At 41.8% G+C, this 21,633-nt stretch overlaps 3 protein-coding genes across 3 annotated transcripts in view; 1 reads left to right on the top strand and 2 right to left on the bottom strand.

The window, feature by feature from the left end:
* The window catches only part of tbc1d8 (TBC1 domain family member 8), a 34,351-nt gene extending 33,211 nt beyond the window's left edge, over positions 1-1,140 (bottom strand). Inside the window, exon 1 of the mRNA XM_030080735.1 lies at positions 939-1,140. Within this exon, the coding sequence (XP_029936595.1) occupies positions 939-1,065 (127 nt within the window). The 5' untranslated portion in view covers positions 1,066-1,140. The remainder of the gene's footprint in view (positions 1-938) is intronic.
* A 125-nt stretch (positions 1,141-1,265) lies between these two features.
* pdcl3 (phosducin-like 3) lies at positions 1,266-11,405 on the top strand. Its single transcript, XM_030080737.1, has 7 exons — positions 1,266-1,382; positions 5,145-5,264; positions 6,557-6,677; positions 7,902-7,992; positions 8,959-9,102; positions 9,281-9,489; positions 10,186-11,405. The coding sequence occupies exons 2-7, from the start codon at positions 5,259-5,261 to the stop codon at positions 10,332-10,334; spliced, it is 720 nt and encodes a 239-aa protein (XP_029936597.1). The 5' UTR covers positions 1,266-1,382; positions 5,145-5,258; the 3' UTR covers positions 10,335-11,405.
* Positions 11,063-19,885, bottom strand: nms (neuromedin S). Its single transcript, XM_030080263.1, has 7 exons — positions 19,810-19,885; positions 18,939-18,991; positions 15,069-15,128; positions 14,141-14,167; positions 13,987-14,040; positions 12,662-12,736; positions 11,063-11,092 (listed from the first exon to the last, which is right to left on the bottom strand). The coding sequence occupies exons 1-7, from the start codon at positions 19,883-19,885 to the stop codon at positions 11,063-11,065; spliced, it is 375 nt and encodes a 124-aa protein (XP_029936123.1).
* Positions 19,886-21,633: the final 1,748 nt, after the last annotated feature.

The raw sequence follows: 21,633 nt of genomic DNA, 5'->3' as shown, positions 1-21,633 counted from the left end.
GTGAATGAAAGTGGGTTCTCTGGGCAGCCACGGCTCTCCCCTCTGTAGACATGCCCACCAAACTTTACAGACACAAACTAGAGGAGAACTCAACACAACAAAAGTCTCAATAAATCATAATATTCAATTGTAATACTCCTCAAATCAGCACCCAAGTGGGGAAATAAACAGATTACTAATGATTGTCTAGTCTCCTGCTGTAAATCCCTATAATTCAAAGAAATTTAGTTTAATGAACGTGACAGGTCGAAAAGTCACATTTAGGCCACAAAATGGTAAACAGTGTGCATGAATTAGGATTTTTTAACCTCGATTCAGTATTTCATGGGCCTGATTTAAGACACGGGACATAAATTTCAACTTATGTTGTTTTTATTTAGTTATTTATTTAGTAGTATACTGAATTTTCAGAGCTGCTGCACTTAAGATTTTCATCATCCATAGTCAGGTCGTATATCGCATCGCTATTGAGGTATTTGGCATTAAATATCTGGATAGCATAAAACAGCATAAACAGTCAAATACATTCCGAAAATTGCATTTCTTTACTGTTAAAACCACGAAAAGACATCACCTACGCCACATCACTATATTATAATCACAGACGATATCTAATTTCATATTACAATATCAATATTTTATTGATTTATCACCAAGCCCTCTTTATGAGGACAATAGTTTTTGATTAGTCACACTGTAGTAAGCGGCTGCTGCTCAAATAGACTGGTAGTTCATAAATAAACAGATTTCTGAACGGTTTTGTATCGCATCGTGAAGCCCGTACCGAGTACCGTGAGACGAGCGCCGGGTCCCACCGCTGGACTAGTTGTGTTGTTGTTGTTGTTGTTGTTGTTTACCTGCTAACCTGCGTCCCTGCCCTGGCTCGGTTTAGTTGTTGTGTTGTTGTTCTTGTTGTTATTGTTGTTGTTGTTGTTTACCTGAGATCTTGCCCCCCTGCTCGCCGTGCCCCCTCCTCCTCTGCAGCAGGAAGAAGTCGTTGCTCTTCTCGGTCACCCACAGCTTCAGCGCATTTTTCACCAAAACTTCCTCCGGGTTGAGCCACATTTCTGCAGCGGGCGGAGAGCGAGCCTCAGCCGGCCCCCGAGCCCCCCAAGCCCCCGGTCCCCGCCCTGGCGCCCGCCTCTGTCACCGAGCCGACACGGAGTGCGGTGTCCCCGGCCACCTGTCCGCCACCTGCCCGCCGCGGCGTCAGAGCGGCCGCGGCTCGCTGAGCTCCATGATGTTCCTCCCGCAGCTCCGCTCCCAGCCGCAGCTGTACACACCTGCCAAGATCCTCTCTGCGGCGAGAGCGACCACTCCGCCGGCTGAGGACTACAACAGGCACTTCCGCTTTGCAAAAGTGGGCGTCGCCCTGCCGACAGGTAAACTGGCAGGATTATCACTTCACCTTCTCTGTACGGGGGCGCATTAGGGCCAAAATAAGGAAAAAAACAGAGTTGGGGAAGAGGGGAGTAACATTCTGAGAAAAAAATTGAGGTTAAAGTCGAAAATTCCAAGTTTTGGTTTTGTTTTGTTTTTGTTTTTGTTTTGTTTTTTCTCATGAATTTGTGAGTTGTTTCCCCATAAATTTCCTCATAAACTTCTCAGAGAATTTTCTTGCAAACTTCTGACTTTATAATCTCGGAATTTTGGAGTTTTTTTTCTCATAATGTTGTGAGTAGTTCCCCCCATAAATTTACCACTTTAATCTCAGAGAATATCTAAGTTTTTTTTTTTGTTTTTTTTTTTATTATATTTTACTTTACTCTTATATATCTTTTTTTTACTCTAAAAATATTACATGTAATGTTTTTCCTTACAATAGCCCTATAGTACACTGTCACGGAAACTTTTATTCTTGAGGGAAAAACATCTGCTATAAAAAATTCTTTTTAAATAGTATAAATTTTAGCTCTACTTTTTGGTGCTAATGTTTGGCCAAACTTCAGGTCTGTGTGTTACCAGGTCCTAATAAAGTTCAAAATACAGTTTAAATGAAGAGAATATTTGTTTGACAGGTAATTAAATCAGAGTTCTTGTTTAATTGGAATTAAGAGATATTATTTTGCCCCTGGCTGAAGTTTATAGTGAATGACATTTGCCACAATGGGGAGAAGAGGAAGTGGAAAAAATGTAAACAGGGGAGTTTTAACCCATCACTGCTGCAGTTTTAACCAACCAGAGCATCAACAGTCAAAATCATTTTTCTTTTAGAAACAAATCCTGGAAATCTTGCTTGATGTGAGTTTTCAGGTGATGCAAAGAACCATGGGAAAAAAACACTTAACAGACCCCTGTTTATGTCTGTTTAGTTGCTTCGTTCAAATAATAAATAATTTTGCTTCATTCAAAGACGGAGTGCCTTATTTTTTTTTTTTCACCCCCATCACATCAACCAGAGTAGCTGATCTGATACAGAAATGACACAAAACTGGCTGTAATTATGATCTACTCTTTTTTCCCTTACTTTTTTTTTTTTTTTTTTTTTTTTTGCAGCTAATTTAATAATGTGATGCTGATTTTGGCTGCACTTCAAGTTTTTGTGTTGTTAAGTTCCAGTAAAGTTCAAATAAAGCTTAAATTACTGCTTTTCTGTGAACCACAAACACCATGATGCATGCGGACATAACTCAGGTGTCTTTTTCAAAGTAAACAAATAAGAACAAATTCTCAGAGCAGTTCCAGAAAATAATAAAGATCCCCAGTAAAATAGGAAATTAACCGTGAACCAACATAGTCCATGAATTAGACTGAAAAAAGACTCAGAAGTAACACTGCATTGTGATAATAGTGGACATATCTCCTGTAGAAATGAGCTGTTTCTGCTCCACAGTTGACACGTGACATCTTTGGTTCTCGGAAACGCGGACAGAGTGAGACCTCTTCGTCTTCCACCCTCTCTCTTCAAACAAGAAGCCAAATGCCGTGCGGATTTCCACTTCCGCATTTCACCAAAAAAAATTTCTTCCGCCACTTCCGGCAGAGGCCCACTGTCCCTGGCTGCTGATTTGCTGCTTCAGGAGGCTCATTATCATACAAAGAGTCTCTGTGCGGGTCCAGTCTCATCCTGCTGAAACAGAACTACAAAACTGAACCTGAGCTTGAAACACCTCTTTATCACAGACTGGTTTCCTTTCAATAAACAGCCGGTCAACATTAAATGATATATTTTAAATTATCATTATCACTTAAACTTTACATTTACAGCTGACGAGCAGTGGAAAAGTAATTAGTACAACATGTGTTATAATAAACAAATAGATAAATACATCATATGGACAGAAGTATCAGACCACAGCTCTGAATCAGTGACTTCAGGTGTTTCATTCAGTCCCGTTGCCACAGGTGGATAAATTCCAGGAGCTAGCCATGCAGTCTGCCTTTACAGACATTAGTGAAAGAGCGTCTCGTTCTAAAGAGCTCACTGAGCCCCAGTGCACAGAGCAGCTCCATAAAGGCGTGGCCGGCTGAGTTTGGTGTGGAGGAACTTGAGCGGCCCGCACAGAGCCCCGACCTCAACCCCATCCAACACCTTTGGATCAGCTAGAACACAGACTGGGAGCCGGGCCCTCTGGTCCAACATCAGAGTCTGAGCTCACAAAGGCTCAAAACTCCCACAGACACTCCAACATCTGGCAGAAACTCCCACAGACACTCCAACATCTGGCAGAAACTCCCACAGACACTCCAACATCTGGCAGAAAGCCTCCCACAGGAGTGGAAGCTGTTCTGCTGCAAAGGTACCAACTCCATATTGATGCCTCTGGATTTAGAATGGGAGGTCAGAGAAGCTCCTGCAGGTGGAGCAGGACTGTGGAGGTGTGACGCGTCTTAAATCATTTTTCAGAGTCACAGAAACTCATTTTTCGACCACAGTATTTTCCTGACTGTGACGTCTTTTATCAGCGTTTTTAGTCGTGTGGCTGTTGATGTGTTGATATCTGGCTCTGTGATACTTTAATGCATTTTATTATTATTGCTTATTATTTTTAAATTATTATTATTATTATTATTATTATTATTATTATTATTATTATTAAATTCCTTGCTGATATTCATGTGTTAAAAAGTGCTCTGTGGTTTAAGTTTGTTGTTTTTATTTATTACATTATTTTTTTTAAATTATAAATTATTAACTTCATCTGCCCTCTTGAGTTTGTTTGTAGCAGCTCAAGCAGGAATAAGTGAAGAAACAAATAACTAACAAAATAAACACCTAAATAATATAAAATCAGAAATCAAATTAAATAAGAAAACATGAGAAAAAACAATAAGTAAAGAAGTTCTTTATCACAATGAGTATTTATCACAAATTACAAAAAGTTTAGCATTATTACTTTATTTTTTTTAACTTAATTTGCCCTCGAGCTTATTTATAGCGACTCAAGCAAGAACAAATAAATGAATACGTACACAAACAAATGAACAAACAAATAACGAGCAAAATAAACAAACAACTGAATAAAAACTAAGAAAGAAAGCAAAATTAAATATGCTTCATTTTTTAACCTAATCTGCCCACTTGAGATTATTTAGAGCTGTTCAACAAGAGTAAATAAATAAATGCACAAACAAACAAACAAAAAACTGACAAAATAAATAAAGACATAAACAAATAACTAAGAAAATAATTTTAATAAAAAAAAACATAAGAAATAATAATAAAAAAAAATAAGTAAATAAACTTTATGTCATAATGAGTATTTATCACGAAATTTCAAAATAAAAGTTTATCTGTACCAGCGGAGCTCCTTCAAATCAGCCCTAATAAGGCGTGTGTGTGTGTGTGTGTGTGTGTGTGTGTGTGTGTGTGTGTGTGTGTGTGTGTGTGTGTGTGTGTGTGTGTGTGTGTGTGTGTGTGTGTGTGTGTCAGCAGCTGTCTCGCGCTCAGCTGCTACAAACGGCACGCGGTTCTCCCTCTCCTTATTTGGTCATATTGGAGCCACATACCGGATGTCGGTGCCACGGTTATTATTGTCCGCGGCTGTCCGACTTCAGTTCCGCGTCTCGTTTTTTCAACAACGTTTTATCAAAGTTAAACGCGACTAAAAAGAGCAAACAGTCACGATTTAAATTGCACCGTGGATTTACGAACACAACGTGATTTTATTCAAGCATTTCGACGGTCTCCTTCTTTGTTTGAGACTTTGCGTGAGGTTGTTTCCGTCGGAAGGAGCGGCGCTGCGGCCCCGGTGTTTCCGTGTCCGGCAGCAGAGCAGCAGCGTGAGCCCTCAGCCCTCAGATCCTCCAGCGACAACATGCAGGTTAGTCTCATTTATTATCCATTAAAACAACATTATTTATTATTTTACTCGATTTAAACCACAGAACCAGCCGGTGTGTGTGTGGCCCCGGCGGCGGCAGCCCCCTCCTCGGGCCTCAGTCCGGCTGTTAGCCCGGCGGCTAATCTCAACCCAACATGTCAAAAAACTGAAATAACTCACAGGATTAATAATCTGGAGTGACTTTAATCCAGACTGAGAACATGTTTAAGGGTTTATGTGAACATGAAAACAGATGTCAGACCGTAATTTACATAATAATGTGAATTTAGCGAAAGACCACTGTAAGAATAAATAAATAAATAAATAAAAAAATCTCAACAAGTCATTTTTGTTAATCCCAGTGTCTGATCCGCCCCGTTTCAACACCTTTACACAGAAACAGGTGTCTGTCGTCCCGTGTTCAGGGTTAAAATATTAAAACAAGGTCTGTAATCTGTCAATTCAATGAGATAATCCGAGGTAATCCCACTTGTTTCCAGATTTTTTCTTGAATCAAGTGTCATTTTCTTATTCTTAATTTCTTATTCTGCCTCGTTTCAACACATTTTGGTCTTGTTTCAGCTACAAATGGGATTATCTCACCCCACTGCCACACCTTGTTCCCAGCATTAATCAACTTGTTTCTGGAACTTTCTTGATCCTGGCTGATCTGCCTTAATCTGCCTTGTTTCAACACATTTATACTGACATAAGTGAAACTGCACTGCAAACAAGTGGGATTATCTAATCCGACTGCCAGATTATATATATATATATTTATGTTGTTTTTTATGTTAAGGAAAATAAGTTTTGAACGCTGAAGTTGAGACTGAGTGAGTTGTTAACGTGGAGATTTTTTTGCAGCGAGTCTCCCAGTCAGTGTATTTCCATGCTAACACAGATTAATGTCAGATTACTTTGTTTATAGAGTGCTGAAAACACGTAACCAGTGTGGGGCAAAGTGTTTATGGTATTGCTGCAAACTGGAAAATAATTTCATCAGTCTGGGTTCAGAAAGGTTTTTGTGTGTGTGTGTGTGTGTGTGTGTGTGTGTGTGTCTGTCCCATGATGGTGTAAATGCTGTTTCAGGGGCTTTTCTACCCTGACAGGAATTAAATTCTGGGGGAAATTTTTCATTTTCTGACATGGAAGTGGCCAAAATCAACGAAATATTGACACAAAACATCAGTTGTTGTCGACTTCAGTGTGAAAATGATCACTATCCTTTACTAAATCCCACAATCTTAGTTCTGAGTCAAAAATGTGAGTGTGTTTGTGTGTTTCCTCGTCAGGACCCAAACGAAGACACGGAGTGGAACGACATCCTGAGGAAGAAAGGCATCCTCCCTCCCAAAGAGATTCCCAAAGACGATGAGGAGGAGGAGCTGGCCCTGCAGCAGCAGCAGTCTGTCGGTGAGACACCGGGAGCCAAACACACAACATGTCTGTGTGTCTCTTTTTAAATGGAAACAGAGAAATGTTTCCATGACTTCAGACATTTTCTGAACCATCGGGGTATCACTTTTAATTTCGGCACAGATCAGCAGCAAGAGGCATTTATTCAACTTTAAAAACTGATTTGTGCTGCATGATGCCAGTTTCCAGTGTGTTGTGTTTCAGAGGAAAAACATGAGGGACAAGCTGACCGAGCAGCTTTAATAGACACATCTCAGGCTTCACATGGAAGTATCCAAAAACTAGAGCCAGTGTGTATTGCAGTTCTTAAGTATTGTGATTTGATATTATGATTTAGTGTGATTTTAGTTTTCTGAATCCTCCTCTAGTTTGTGTGTGTAAAGTCTGATGAGGCTGTGATTCTCCTAGAGGTCACTAGAGGTCATTTTCTCCAGCGACGTCCAGTTGGACAAAAGTCTCTGCCTGCAGTGAAATGGCTGCTATGGGGGCCAACATCATCACACAGGAATCAAATGTGGCTCATTGAATCCACAAGAGTCTCAGCTTTCCAGTCAAAGCCAACTGATGCAGCTCCAAGACTGTTTAGGCCCCAGTCTGCACACACACACCATTTTACAACAGGCCACAAGAACACATGTGGACTGCAGGCTTTGGGGCCCAAACTGCATGGGATTAGCAGAAGGTGGGCGTGTCTGCAAAGGGGAGAGAACCCATTTTCATTCACACAGCTGGAGGTCAGAGGTCAAGGGACCCCGCTGGAAATGCCTGTTTTGCCCTCGTCAAGATTTAGCCGAACTTCGATGTTTAGCCCGCTTGTCGACAACGTAGCATCACATTTTTGGCGACGACACATTTCTAAAGTCATCTTGTTTCATTAAAAAAAATGTAAAAAAAAAGAATCACAATACTTTCCATCCCTAGTACAAACTATGCAGCTATGTATTTTGTATTGGTTGTATTTTTGTTTTGGATGAATCATTCAGTGTGTAAAGTATGAAAAGTAAAGCTGGGGAAGTCAAATGGGACGTGATCAGAGCCCAGATTTAATTTGATAAAGATGTGAACAGAGAGAGGAAGACAGTCTCAGCATCCTGGTGAAGCTGCAGTCAGATTTTTATGTTTTTACTTGATGAATATACGACATGTAATCGACTGTGAGAGCGCCGGCTGCATGATAACGTCACAGTTTTACAGCTGACTGGTTTTTGTTTCCCCGACCAGTCAAAACGTACGAGAGCATGACGCTGGAGGAGCTGGACGAGAACGAGGACGAGTTCAGTGAAGACGACGAAGCCGCCATCGAGATGTACAGGTGAGACATGATGATGGTGTGTGGGCCTAGCAGGGCAGAAAACGATTTTGAGAGTAATTTGGATCCTGTTGTGAAGCTACCTGGGTGGCAGGTACGTACGGCTGAGCAGCTTTCAGACCGAAGTGACGTTGAGACAAACTGAGCGGCCGCAGGCAGAACTGGCAGCGTGCGGCAGGTGATTTCCCAGCCTGACACTCGTCCAAAACCGATTCCCAGCATGACGTTCTGTCGACTTTGAAATAAAAGAGAAACCAAACCAGATCTGCACCGTCAACGAGTGCCAGAAGAACGGGGAACTTTTTTTGGGTTGTTTTTTTCCCAGAGCCTCACTGGTGTGGAAATCCCCAAATCCACCCAGACCTCCGTTATAAATCCTCCCAGTCATGTTGGGCTTCCTGCCAGAGGAGGAAGGGAAGCAGATGAACTTATCAGCTTCTTATCAGCTGGTCTGTGAGAAATTCCCACTCCTCTTTAAACCCTCACACCTAAAAAACATGTTTTCTTTCTATTTATACTTCTGTTTTTCATTGTTATGCTTGAGTTGTTTTCTTTTTTTAATTCTCTGGTGCTACGCAGGAGGGGAGATTCCCAAGTACATTTACAGAAATTCCTTGGTATTTTTTCTTTTTTTAATCAATAATAAACCCTCAGCATTAATGACCGGACAGTTTTATTGTGAAACAGGACATGCTGCATTTCAGAAATATGAACAGAGACTCCCACAAAGTGACATGAAAGTAAAGCGCACTGTGATTCTCTGTGAGTTTTTTTTTTTTTTATGTGATTTGTAAATACTGACAGAAGGAATTTCAAGACGCAAAATCTTTCCAGAAACAGTATAAATATTTGACTCCCTGCTCTGGTATTCAGATAAAACTCTTTGCGGATAGAAATAATTAAAAAAATGCAGCCGAGCGGCGTGTTGATGTGGTTTCTGTGGTTTCCGTGGTTTCTGTGGCGGCGCAGACAGAAGCGGCTGGCCGAGTGGAAGGCGACCCAGATGAAGAACGTGTTCGGCGAGGTGACGGAGATTTCGGGACAGGACTACGTCAAGGAGGTGAACAAGGCCGGAGACGGAATCTGGGTGGTGCTGCACCTCTACAAGCAAGGGTGACTATGCTTTTATTCTGAAATTCAAACCACAGTTATCTGTTAGACCCCGACATGATTCCTCACAGATACGCACTGATCACATCTGTCTTGTCTTGTCTTGTGACCCGGCCTCTGAGAAAACGCGACGCTAACACCTCCGTCCTCTTGTCTCCTCTCGGCCACGCCCGTTTCCCAGCATCCCTCTGTGCACGCTGATCAACCAGCACCTGAGCGCGCTGGCCAGGAAGTTTCCCCAGACCAAGTTCCTCAAGTCCATCTCCACCACCTGCATCCCCAACTACCCCGACCGCAACCTGCCCACCATCTTCGTCTACTTCGAGGGCGAGATGAAGGCTCAGTTCATCGGCCCGCTGGTGTTCGGAGGCATGAACCTCACAGTGGAAGGTAGCTGGAACACACACTTAAAGGGACAGTCCAACATTTTCCAGTCCAAATCCCCTTTTGTAAGGTTTAAAACGTATTTCCAAAGGGGTACATCATTGAAAAAAGTTTGAGAGCCACAGGTCTACACCCACATTTCTCAAACCTGATGATAGAAAAAATGACTATGTTACCATACTTTATGTATTTTTAGATAATAGTGAGATTTAAAACATGAAATACAGTTATATGAGAAGAACCAGCTCAAAAGGAAAAAAAATGAATCACTGACTGACTGACAGTGTTCATATCAATCTGCACGAACAGGAGGCACTAACTGTGACTTTTTCACTCATTCATTCATACATTCATTCATTCATTCACTGCATGGTAGCTGGTGGTTTCCTGTTGCAGTTTTCTAAGCAAAATGTTGTAGTCAGGTGAGGTGGGCATGTGGATTCAGAAATCAGGGAAAGAGGGAACTGAAGCCAAAAAAGAGGATTGATAGATTAAAAAAAAAAAAAAAAAAAAAAGTCACTGAGCCACTGATCGATGGCAGTGAATCATGAGCTGTGGAGTTTTTAGTTCACCTGTCTTAGCCAAGTGAGCCAAAACATAGATTTCCAACACGGCGGCCTGCAGCCTCGGTGTTTCCTGACTGGTTTTCCTGACTGGTTTTCCTGACTGGTTCTCCTGACTGGTTCTCGGTGTTTGTTGCAGAGCTCGAGTGGCGGCTCTCCGAGTCCGGCGCCATCAAAACGGACCTGGAGGAAAACCCCCGCAAGCAGATCGAGGACAAGCTGATGACGTCGATCAGATCGTCGCTTCCCACGCGGAAAGACGGCGACTCGGACGACGAGGACTATTAGGGAAAGTTTTATAAAAAAGGAAAAACAAAAACACAGAAGGACACCAGCTGAAGGCTCTGGAAAACCCTCCCAGAGACGATAACGCACCTCTCACGATGATTTATATTTGAATCATCCAGACGCCATCAGGACGCTCCGACCGGCTGGAATCGAACCGGCAACCCCTCCATCTTAATCTAACCTCTAAACACCGTCATCATGTTTATGTCATTTGAACAAATCTAAAACTGTCATCTGCATCTGTACAACAATATTCAGAGACAACCTTTTTTATTTCATGTCAGCGTGTGAATGTCACAACGTGTGTGTGTGTGTGTGTGTGTGTGCATCGCTGACTGTCCAGTGAAATGTGAGTTCATCTCCGTTTGCCACAATCAGGCTGCCAGTTTTTGTTCAAAGTTGTTGCTCTGTTCTGGTGATCTGTGCCCGTCGACGACATAAAGGACTCGCTCCGGAGTCATAATGAGTTTATTTTCTATCAGCAGAAGCATCATTTATCTGTGTATTTGTCTTATTTCCCTGTAAACGCCTCACACACACACACACACACACACACACACTGTAACACTGATTAACACACACAGACACAACAGCAGGCACGGCAATGCAGTGTCTCATTTTTTTTTTGTGTGTACAGTCATTTATTTTATGGAAAATAAATCAGGTTTCTTTCCGGGGAGACATTTTGAAGATTCTGCGCGGGCGAGGCGGCGTGAACGTCCGGCCGCCTACAGCAGCTCAGGCAGGGCTCGGATCTTCTGGGGAAAAAAGAGAAGAGAAAAAAAAAATCACTGTTAATGTTTAACATACGACATGACTGCACACACAGAAAACTAAAGGTGCTAACTGGAACCAAAAAGAACCACGTCTGTAGACGGCTCTTTAAAGAACCCCTGAAGGCGCCTCAAAGAACCCTCAGAAACGGTTCCTTTAGGAGCCGTAAGTGATTCTCTAACCGTGTTATGTTGTTACGTTCAAATTCACAAACATCTTTTATGTTTGGGGTCCATTTGACCCCAGAAGTTTAAACCTCCACAAAATCATTATCATTAAAATTGTTATCAAAGTTTATGTGTCGGTGCTTTATGTTTCTTTGTTGACCTAAATATCCTTTTAAATAAAACATAACCCTCCACCCCCACTTATACATCCAGTATTCCTATTACGCCACTATGGAAAAATATGCAAATCACCATAAAATCTCATTGATTGACCTCAAATTGGAAAGAAATATTAATTTTTTGGTGTTTTAATGGCTTTATATTATTTCTAAATACAGATTTTTGTTATGTATAACCAATGCGTTACAAAGTGTGAACAGGACATTGAAAACATATCATCGTGAATTTCATGTTTACCTGGTAGCACCCATTACATTAGGAACACTCATTAAATATAAAGCAAAAAAATGATGTTAATCATTTATTTAGAGACGTTTAATACTGAATGGGGTCAAATCGACCCCAAACATAACTGGAGGGTTAAAGAACTTAAGAAAAAGTAGGTTCTTTGTGGACCCAACTGGTTCAGTAAAGCTTCTTTAGTCATTTTTGTACACAATTTTTGTTTTTAAATAAATGCAGCTTTGCGCATTTTAAATCAAATTATTATGGTCAGGTTGGAAAAACTGATCTATCGACTGATTAGTTGATGGACAGAAAAAAATGAATCCACAATTTTGATAATAGGACATGATGATTGTTTAAGTTGCATTTTGGGGTCTTTTGTTGTAATTCATGGAGTATTTTGAGTTCTGGTTGTTGGTCAGACAGAAAAATCTGATTTCAAGATGGCAAGCTGGGATTTTGGAAGTTGTGACGCTGTGGCATTTCTCCCTGTGTTCTGATGGTTTATAGAGCGAGACATTAATCCATTCACTGAGGAAATAATCTGCACATTAATCCATTCACTGAGGAAATAATCTGCACATTAATCCACAAAGAAAAGAATTGTTAGCTGCTGCCGCCACCAAATAACTCCAATAAACATGAAGAACCTTTAGCACTTTAAAGAACCACATAGAGTGTGTGGAGAACCAGCCTCTAAATAAGGAGGTTCTTCAGCTGCTGATGGTTCTCTGTAGAACCACAGAGCATTTTGAAGAACCCTTTAAGAACCAGTGTTTTTCTGAGAGCACAGCGTCTGAGGAGACGACGAAGTCAGACGTGATGCTCAGCGTTTATCGTGTCCAATCTAGAATTCTGGATCCAAAACATTTTCTGTGTCGGATTTTGATTCAAGTTTTATTTTGCATTAAAAAAAAAAGGAAATTTGTGTGGAGAGAACATGCAGCAAACGATGATGAAGATGAAGGTTAAAGTTTTTACCACGAGGACGAGCTGCTTCTTCTTCTTCTGGGACAGTTTTGGGGAGAGTCGCAGCAGAGGGTGAACTGAGTGAGACTGCAGAGGGAAAAGAGCAGCGTCAGTGTAAACGCTGTAAAAGTGACTTGTTTTACTTTCTGCAGGATCAAAAGTCACTTCAAACCTCAACAGGAGCTGCAGCCGCAGAGTTCAAACAAAAACTCACTCCAGCTTTTACCAGGTTTCCATTTCCACGTATATATGCTCCCTTTCAAATTAAAACTTCAACATTCACGTGCTTAAACTGTGGTTTTCCCTTACATTTTCCCTTAACTAGCTTCAAAGCATTTTTCCCCTTACTGTATCTTCACTGAAGCTCCATCTCTCTGATACTGAGGGAAATATTCAAAGTAGAGATGCTGTTGTTTTATGGCTGCAGAATCACATCAAATAGAAAAGATCTACATGTGTCCTGCATCATTTTAGACACATTTCCCTGGAATCCAGCAGCTCATGTTTGGGATCTTTGGAAACCTCAGGATCTCAGCTAGAATGTGAATTAAAGTCCTTTTGAATTAAAGTTTGAACAAAGCTCGGCTGCGTAGTGATTTTTGCTTTCATGAGTAAAAATTTCTCCTGTTGCTAATCCAAATGTAATAAAAGATATTTTTGCTTGCAGATGTTTTATTTACAACTGAACTGAGTCGGCTGATAATCTGTGGAAAGACATTTCACTACAAATTTAGATTTTCACCACAAATCCCTCAATACGGCCTCAGTTATCCCCTGAAAACACACTACACTCCTTAAAAAACTCTTAATTTCAAGACTGGATGCCTTAAACTCACTAAACTGGCGACAAGTAACTTTAAAAGTAAGGTGTATCCCAGGGTTATCTCAGTGTTTGTTTGAATTTAAGGGACGATCAAGGCATTCTTCATTGTCCCTTAACTTAAATAGCGTTTAAGGAATAAGTGAAGGCCTTAATGGTGAACTAACCCTAACCCTAATCCATTTAAAGTGTCAGTTTATGTTTTTAGGTTTTAGGTGGCATTTCAGACACATAAACTGCAAATTCAGGTAAAACTATGGAAGAATTGGTGCCTCTTGATTTACTTCAGCAGTTAAGGGCCCCATTAAAATGATTAAAGGGAACTTTTAAGGTCTTTGAGAATTAGTTATTCCATGCACAAAACTCCATAATGTTTTTTCAGCCTCCAACTGAGAATATTTTAAAGGGATCCTGGTTTTGCACAGCCAGTATTAAATCTGTAAAATCAGCAGCGTCACATAACAAGGAGTCGACGATTTAAAAGATGGCAGCTCTCTCCCACCGCCCTGTGGCTCACCTTGTGCTGAACGGCTCCGACTGAGTTTCGTGCTTTAGAGTAATGAAACAGGAACTGAAAACAGAAGAAGGACACAGTCAGTCAGTGACCTGCTGCTGCTGCTGGGCAACAAAAAGAGGAATCATGGACAAACGACAGCGAGAGGGAAACTTACTCTTTTGAAAACATTCTGGACCTGCTCCTGTGAGGAGACACATGCAGCGTAAGATTAAAGAATATATATATAAATACATACATTTTCATATGACAGCTTATTAGGGCCACTGTAGAGAGAAAACAAATTTACAGAGCTGAGGGAGGGGGGTTATACTCAGAAAAAAAACCTCAGAATTTCCTAGATTAATTTAAAAATTTATGAGAAAAAACTTGAATATTCTCTGAGATTAAACTGGTAAGTTTACAAGCAAAAACTCACAAATTCGTGAATAAAAAACTTGATAATTCTGAGATTCTAAAGTCACAAATTTGTAAGAAAAAAACTGGGAAAAATCCTCAGAAATATTTTTTTTTTTCTCAAATTTGTGAGTTTTTTTCTTGTAAATTTATTAATTTAATATCAAATTCTCCAATTTTTTTCTATGAATACTACCATCTCCCTCGGCTCTAATCTAATACACTGTCATATTTTTATTTTTTAAATGGGTTTTTGTTGTTTTGAAGGGGGGGAGGGGGGGGGGGGGGGGGGGGGCGGGCAGGAAGCAACGGGGCTGATGGGAAACGTAGTCTTTGGCTGACAGTGGCCTGCATGCTGAGCTCTTAGTGTGGTTCAGTGTCTTAACACTGATATACTGATGTGGGTTTTGTTTTTGTGTGTTTGTGTTGTATTTGGCTGTTTGTGCATGTGTGGCTGTGTGTTTGTTTACAGGTGTGTTTGTGAATGTATGAGCATGAATGTACGCCTGCGTGCATGTATGTCGATACACAGTTTTATATTTTTATGTTGTACAATCATGCATACATATTTCTCTATTTTTTATTCATGTAGATTCTGCATCTGTTCAGGTGTGAACTGTGAGCCTGAATGTCAGGAAACTCAAGTTAAAAATGCGGCGTGTTGCACCTTTATCTGAACTTTGCCTCACCTCGTCCTCGTCACTCCACGCCCCCCGGCCCAGGTCTCCTCTCGTCTGAGCGTCTGGAGCCTGCAGACACACGGGACGCTTCACTGAGGGTTACTCAGACAAAAATTAAGTACTATAACACACATTGTGCAAGATTACCTCTGTTTCCGGATGTTTCCACACTCATTAATGGAAATGGAAAATAAAGATGGAAAATGGAAAAAATATTGTAGTTTTCCATCCCTTTAAAGTGTTCCACACAGCTTCCTAGAAAGGGTTAGTTAGTTAGTTAGGGTTTTACTTTTCATATCAAGACATTACAGAAAACAAAAGAAGTCAATTGTGGAATAACACAATGTTATAATAATAAAAAAATGTTGTAGTGATATTACTATTACTATTATTTACTGCATTGTTAAAAAATCATGAAAAATCAAATCAATACAGAAAAATCAGCTACACTGGGAAAATCTAAGAGAAGCTTTCTCTTGTCATATTACCTCTTTCTATGTTTGATTTTTCACTCATTTGCAGTTTTTTTTTTTGACATTTACCCTGCAGTATCTATATAAAACAAGTGCAGTGTGATTATTATTATTTTCCCAGCTGCTGGTGATGGCGGTGCGATCCTGCCGCCGTCTTCAGAGTGACACCAATCAGCCGGAGGAGCGTCTGAGACGACCTGAGGCCATTTAACCCTGAACCGAGTGTCTCTCCTCTTCAGTCCGACTCCCAGAGGAAATCCACCCTGAAACAGGATTCTCCTCACCTGCAGCTCTGCCTGCCTCACCATCCAGAGAGACCCTCTGCTTCTCCTGCTCCAGATTTCAGAGGGAACTCTGGTTTACCAGATTACTTTTTGTCATTTCTGCTTTATCTGACAGGCAGCGGAGAGAGGAGCAAAGGGCCTGAGATTGGATTCAAACCCAGGGCGCTGCGATCAGGACGAAGCCTTCACAGCAGTACACGCTCTACCAGGTGAGCTACCAGGGCGCCCCAAACGTTTTGCTTTTTAGCTGCACTACATTTATCTTACTTTGCAGAAGAAGCTTTTCCCTGCAAACCGTCAAATGTGCCGCACTGTTTTTACCGTGGCGTGATTCCAAACAAAGTCAATGTAAGGGCGCTGATAGATTTGAATTTGCAGCGGGCGATGCAAATTACATGAACTTCCGTGTTTTTGAATGACACGAGCTCACGAAAGTAAGTGCCGTGTTGCATTTCAAGAGACGTGGCGTCATGTCGGCGTCTCCTCATTTGCATAAAGTTCAGGTCTAGCCTAGGCACCACATCCCAAGTCGCCGCCTCTGTAAACTCCTGAGAAACTTTTAAACAACCCGTCTTGGATCTGAGATGAAGACAGACTCAGCAGCTGGAGGCTTTATTTCTGCCTCAAATGTTTTCAGAGACACATTTCTCTGAACTGTTTCCTAATGTCAAAGAAACTTTCGAAAAAGAGCCGCCATGTCGGTCTGGTTTGAAATCCGTGGAGAAGACAGCCCACTTCTTACAGGGTAATGCAGTGGTTTTCAAATGGGGGTCCCCCTAGAGGTACATTGGAGTACTGCAGGAGGTACGTGAGATTTCGTCTCATCAACGAAAACCAGACACACACGTGGTCATAGTTGTTATTATCTGTGATCTATTTTTAGCTCATCTTCATCTTCGTCATGGAAAAAAGGTCGTTGACGAATATTTTTCATCATTGTCGTCGCTGATGATGTTAACACTGAAACCCTGTGGGTGAAGAGGTGAGGAGGTCATTTCCTTTGCAGGCCAGTCAGCCTCGAGGGAGCATGACAGAGGGCGTGGCTCAGTGCAAAAAAAAAAACAAACATGAAACCCGTCCGACCCGACTCAACCAACCTTCGCCTCTGATTGGCCGTCGTGGCTGAGCTCGAGCAGCGCTGAGTCTCGGCTGCGAGCTGAGAGCCTTCTTGTACTTGAATAAAATTTTCTTCTTCGCCCGTGTGAGTCTGTTCGTGGCTTCAAGCTGATCTGAGCTCAGCCACGACGGCCAATCAGAGGCGAAGGTTGGTTGAGTCGGGTCGGACGGGTTTCATGTTTGTTTTTTTTTGTTTTTTTTGCACTGAGCCACGCCCTCTGTCACGCTCCCTCGAGGCTGACTGGCCTGCAAAGGAAATGACCTCCTCACCTCTCTTCACCTAACATCATCAGCGAAGACGATGACGAAAAATATTCGTCAACGACCTCATTTGCAAGGGACCCCCTTGCAAATGAGATGTTTCATCTCAAGGGGCTATCCTATAATAAATTCAAATTCAAATTCCTGAAAGAGTCAATGACTTGACTCGTTTCCTCTGAGGACTCGGCGTCGCCTTCCCTCCGCTGATCCAAACAGCAGAAATGAGATTCGACGTTGGACCTGAGGGTGTCGCCACGCTGCCTCAGCTAATCCAGCGGGATCAGCAGCGTGACACAGGCAGCACCGTCTGCTGCAGTAAAGTTCATTAAAACATAAATCCTGTCACTGTGGGTTTATTATCTTAATAACAGCAGATTTACATGAACAAACTGGGCCTGTGTGTGGCACTACACTCATTTATTGGCATTTTTTCTGACCAGTTTAGCATTGAAGATCAGTTTTTCTGTGGTTAAAACATCAGCTGTGTTGCAGAGAGTTAAGCTATAGTAAAAACAATTAATAATTCATTTTATGTGTTAGTGGCAGTCATAGGGGTCTGACTTATTCATAATGTGTAGCTCGTCTCAGAGGGCAGCATTTACTGGAAGTGGAAGAGTCAGAGTCCAACATGACGACACTTACGGCTCATTTATGCCTCGAGGACGAGATTACAGAAGGAAAAAAGTAAAATGTTGATTTGATTTTTGACCCGCAGAGGTTTAACTCATCCAGTGAGGTTATTTCTGCCCGAGAACTGCAGGATTTAGAGTTAAACGGGGCTTAAGTGAACTTTCCTAATTTTGTGGCAGGAAAAAACAAAATTTTAGCACTTTTTTTTTTTTTTTTTTTTTTTTTTTACATTTTATTCAAAATCTATAACATAGGAACCATTCATGTTTTCCACTGAGAGTAGGATACAGAAAATGTGCAGGTACATCCTCTTTTTCTGTCTGTCTGAGCTCAAAACAGAAATTTCCACTGATTCCTAAAACTCATTTCCAGCCAAAACACCTCAATCTGCAGTTTGCCAGCCTTCCCGGATGAATAAATCAAGATTAAAAAGTGAAAACTCGGCCCGCTCTGAGGCGTCTTCATCAGATCACACGTGTGTTTTGTGTGTTGGGGTGGATTTCCCGGTGCTCTGCTCCCTCAGCTGCCCACAGCTCATGAGGACTGACCCGTTTCCACGTGTAAATGTAAAACACTTGAAACCAACACTTAGATGGAAACACCGTGTGACTGTAAGTACACTTTAATAAGATGAGGGCAGCAGGGCAGCGGCGTGCAAACACAGAAACACCCCGAGAGACGCTGGGGAAATTACAGTGGAGCTGACAGAGCTACTTAGAAAATCCATACAGGGATTATTTTTATTTGGCTGTAAAGATTCATTTATTGACTGACTGATTGGACGGCTTATGAAATAGATTTAGAATTTACATCTGTGGTGCAACATCACATTTCAAGTGCAGAGAACATGGTAATGAGCTTAAATGAGGTGAAAATGTAGCACTAGACCTATTTTGGGTGGAATATCCCTTTTTGGCAAGTATATATTTTCTGTTATATATCTGAATAATAAAAGTTGTTTACCATTAGCGCCATCAAACATGCTGATAACTGCTGGCATGTATGGAAATGTAAAGAAGTCATTTTTATACAGTTAAAATCAAGTAAAATAAATGAAGAATAAAAAACTTAATATGTAATTAAATTAAAATGTGAATAAAGAGAAAATTCCCTACCTGTCTCAGCACTGTCCCGTCTTCCCACTGGCTCAAAGGACTGATATACGACTCTGAAACAGCAGATGTGAGCAATATACTAAATTTTTTATTTATTTATTTATTTATTTATTTATTTTATTAACATTGAAGAATTACCAGCCTTTTCCTGGAAAGTTAAGATGACCTGCTAGTCAAAAAATAAAAACCCCTATCAGCTATTCATATTGTGGAATATAACCAAGAAATTAACCTACATCTGAAATAAATGAATGAGTTTCAGTTACAAGATCCACATACTGTAAGATTTCTATATGAGGTGTGTCTGTGACATCACCATAATATCACCCAAAACATTCAGTTAATATTCTTACAGTATTCCTATAGTGACTTGTGAGACTTCATAGGGGTTTAATCTACTTTGAGGCATTTTCATTATCATATGGTACCATAATAAGCAAGCAGATATACCACAATACATAAATAAAAGAATAAAAAAATATTATTCCTGCGGTGATCTGTAGTTTTGCTGTGGAAGTTGCATAGACCCACAGTTTCTATATGAGCTATGTCTGTGATATCACCATAATATCACCTATAACATTCAGTTAATTATCTCTCAATATTCCTTTAGTGACTTTACACTTTACAGTGCATTTGGAGTGGTTTAATCCACTTTGAGGCATTTTTTTTTTTTTAAAAATCTCATATGGAGTCATAATATGCGAGCAAACATACCAGGATACATAAATAAAGGAATAAAAAATGTATTATCCCTGTGGTGATCTATAGTTTTGCTTTATCCTTTTTTTAAAATCTGGCTCCAGCTCTTTTGGAGAGGCGAGACAGGAAAAAAATGACCAAAAATAAATCAGGAATCATTTTCACTGACCTGCTTGTGCGCTCCAACATCCAAGGCACCAGAACAAGTGTAAGAGACAGAGTTGTTTCACAGTTGGCAGACTCATGTCTCTCTCCGTGTGTCGCCTCTTCCTCTCTCCTCTTCCTCTCTGCGCGCCTGTTTGGAGAGGCTCTGCTGGCTGATGCGCACCGCTCGGCTCGGCTCGGCTCCTGTCGGCTCGGCTCGCTGTGTGTGGCGGACGAAGGGGGTCACAGCCTCAGTGATTAGCCTGCTTGCAGCCTGTCTGACTGACTGCTACAGTTAAAAAGGCCACAACCTGCAGGCTGACGAGCAGCGGCTCCCACGCGGAGGTGACCAATCCTGTTCCCAGCGCGCGCTGAGGTGACGGGATCGGTCATCACAGCGGCCCGCCTGCGCAAATAGGCTGCACACACACACACACACACACACACACACACACACACACACACACACACACGGTAGGCCACTCTGTATTATGGGAATCACACCGAGCACTGGTCGGTAACTTGTGCTCTCTCCACGTTGACGCCGCCTGACGTCATTATTTTAAAGCAGGGCAGTGGTTGTGTGTGTGTGTTCCTGTAATGTGGTTAGCTCCTGTAGGAATATCATCCCTCTTTATTCACTAAAGTCAAACTGAGGAGCTGGTTATGATGAGTCACCACGTCGCCTGCCGCTGCTCTCCACCTGTTCTCATCAGTGACCAGGCTGCTGGGGAGGAGGTTCAGTATCTGGGAAGCTTTTCTGATGGCACCTACAGAGTAACTTACAGAGCAAACCTTGAAAAAAAAGCAGAGCTTGTATCTAATCAGGGGACTGGATTCATTCGAAATAAGCAAGAACATTTTAGATACTTTTTCCAGAAGTCTGTTGTAGCTGTTAATATGGTGTGGGCATCTGGGGTCTAAGAGCAAGAATAGACCACACACAGGGCCGGCCCGTGGCATAGGCAGTATAGGCTAATGCTAAGGGCGCCATCTGCTGGAGGGGCGCCGCTAGCGGCCAGAGGGGCGCCGACTGTGTGTGAGTTTTATTATAAGCGGCTGCTTCCCATCCTTAAATGTGATTGGCTGAGCCGCGTTCCATGCCGTTGTAAAATCAGTGTAACCCGCTGGCAGACCGCAGCACAACATATCCCTGCGACAGTGTAAACGGACAGAGCGTTGCCTAGCAACCAACTACTCTGCGCTCCACTTCCTCGTTAGGTCACATTTGTTTCAAGACTTTTGTAAACAAAATGTCAGACTTTGTGGTGAATTTTGATTTGCTGGGTGGCCTGAGCCTGGATGAGTGGTTGGAGGAGCTGCTTGGTGTCTGTTAAAAGACGCTGAATTCACCACCAGCAACAGTGTTTTCGCCGGTGTGGTAAAGAAACTCCGCCGAGAAGGACGTGACAAATCTTCCCACCACCAAGCCATAACCGAGGCAGACTGCCAGAAGATGAAGCACTTTCAGGCACCAAGTTCAGACACACCTTGGGGGCTTGTCTGTAAAGTCTGGTTTGACGTGCAGCTTCATGGGACGCAGGGTGAACGAGGGCAACCGCAAATTAAAGCCTGACTCCTTCAGCATTCACCACGACGAAATTACCTAAAATATGTCACGCTGAATGCACAAAAAATCACAAAGATGCTGCCGAAAAAAACATAGAAAGCCTGAGGGGATTCATATATGAGCAGCCGGGTAACCCACTGTGTCCGGTGGCCTCCCTGGAGAAATAGCCTACCTCTCCCTGCTGCCTCCTGATCCACCTGCCTTTTATCTCCACCCAAAGCGGACACAGTGTGACAGCGCTGATGTATGGTAAATTAACAGTTTACTTTTATTATTATT

This window comes from Myripristis murdjan, chromosome 21, assembly GCF_902150065.1.
Source record: "Myripristis murdjan chromosome 21, fMyrMur1.1, whole genome shotgun sequence".
In the NCBI taxonomy this organism is placed as follows: domain Eukaryota; kingdom Metazoa; phylum Chordata; class Actinopteri; order Holocentriformes; family Holocentridae; genus Myripristis; species Myripristis murdjan.
Note: the sequence above shows the minus strand (reverse complement) of the source record. Positions and strands in the feature narration are given on the sequence as shown.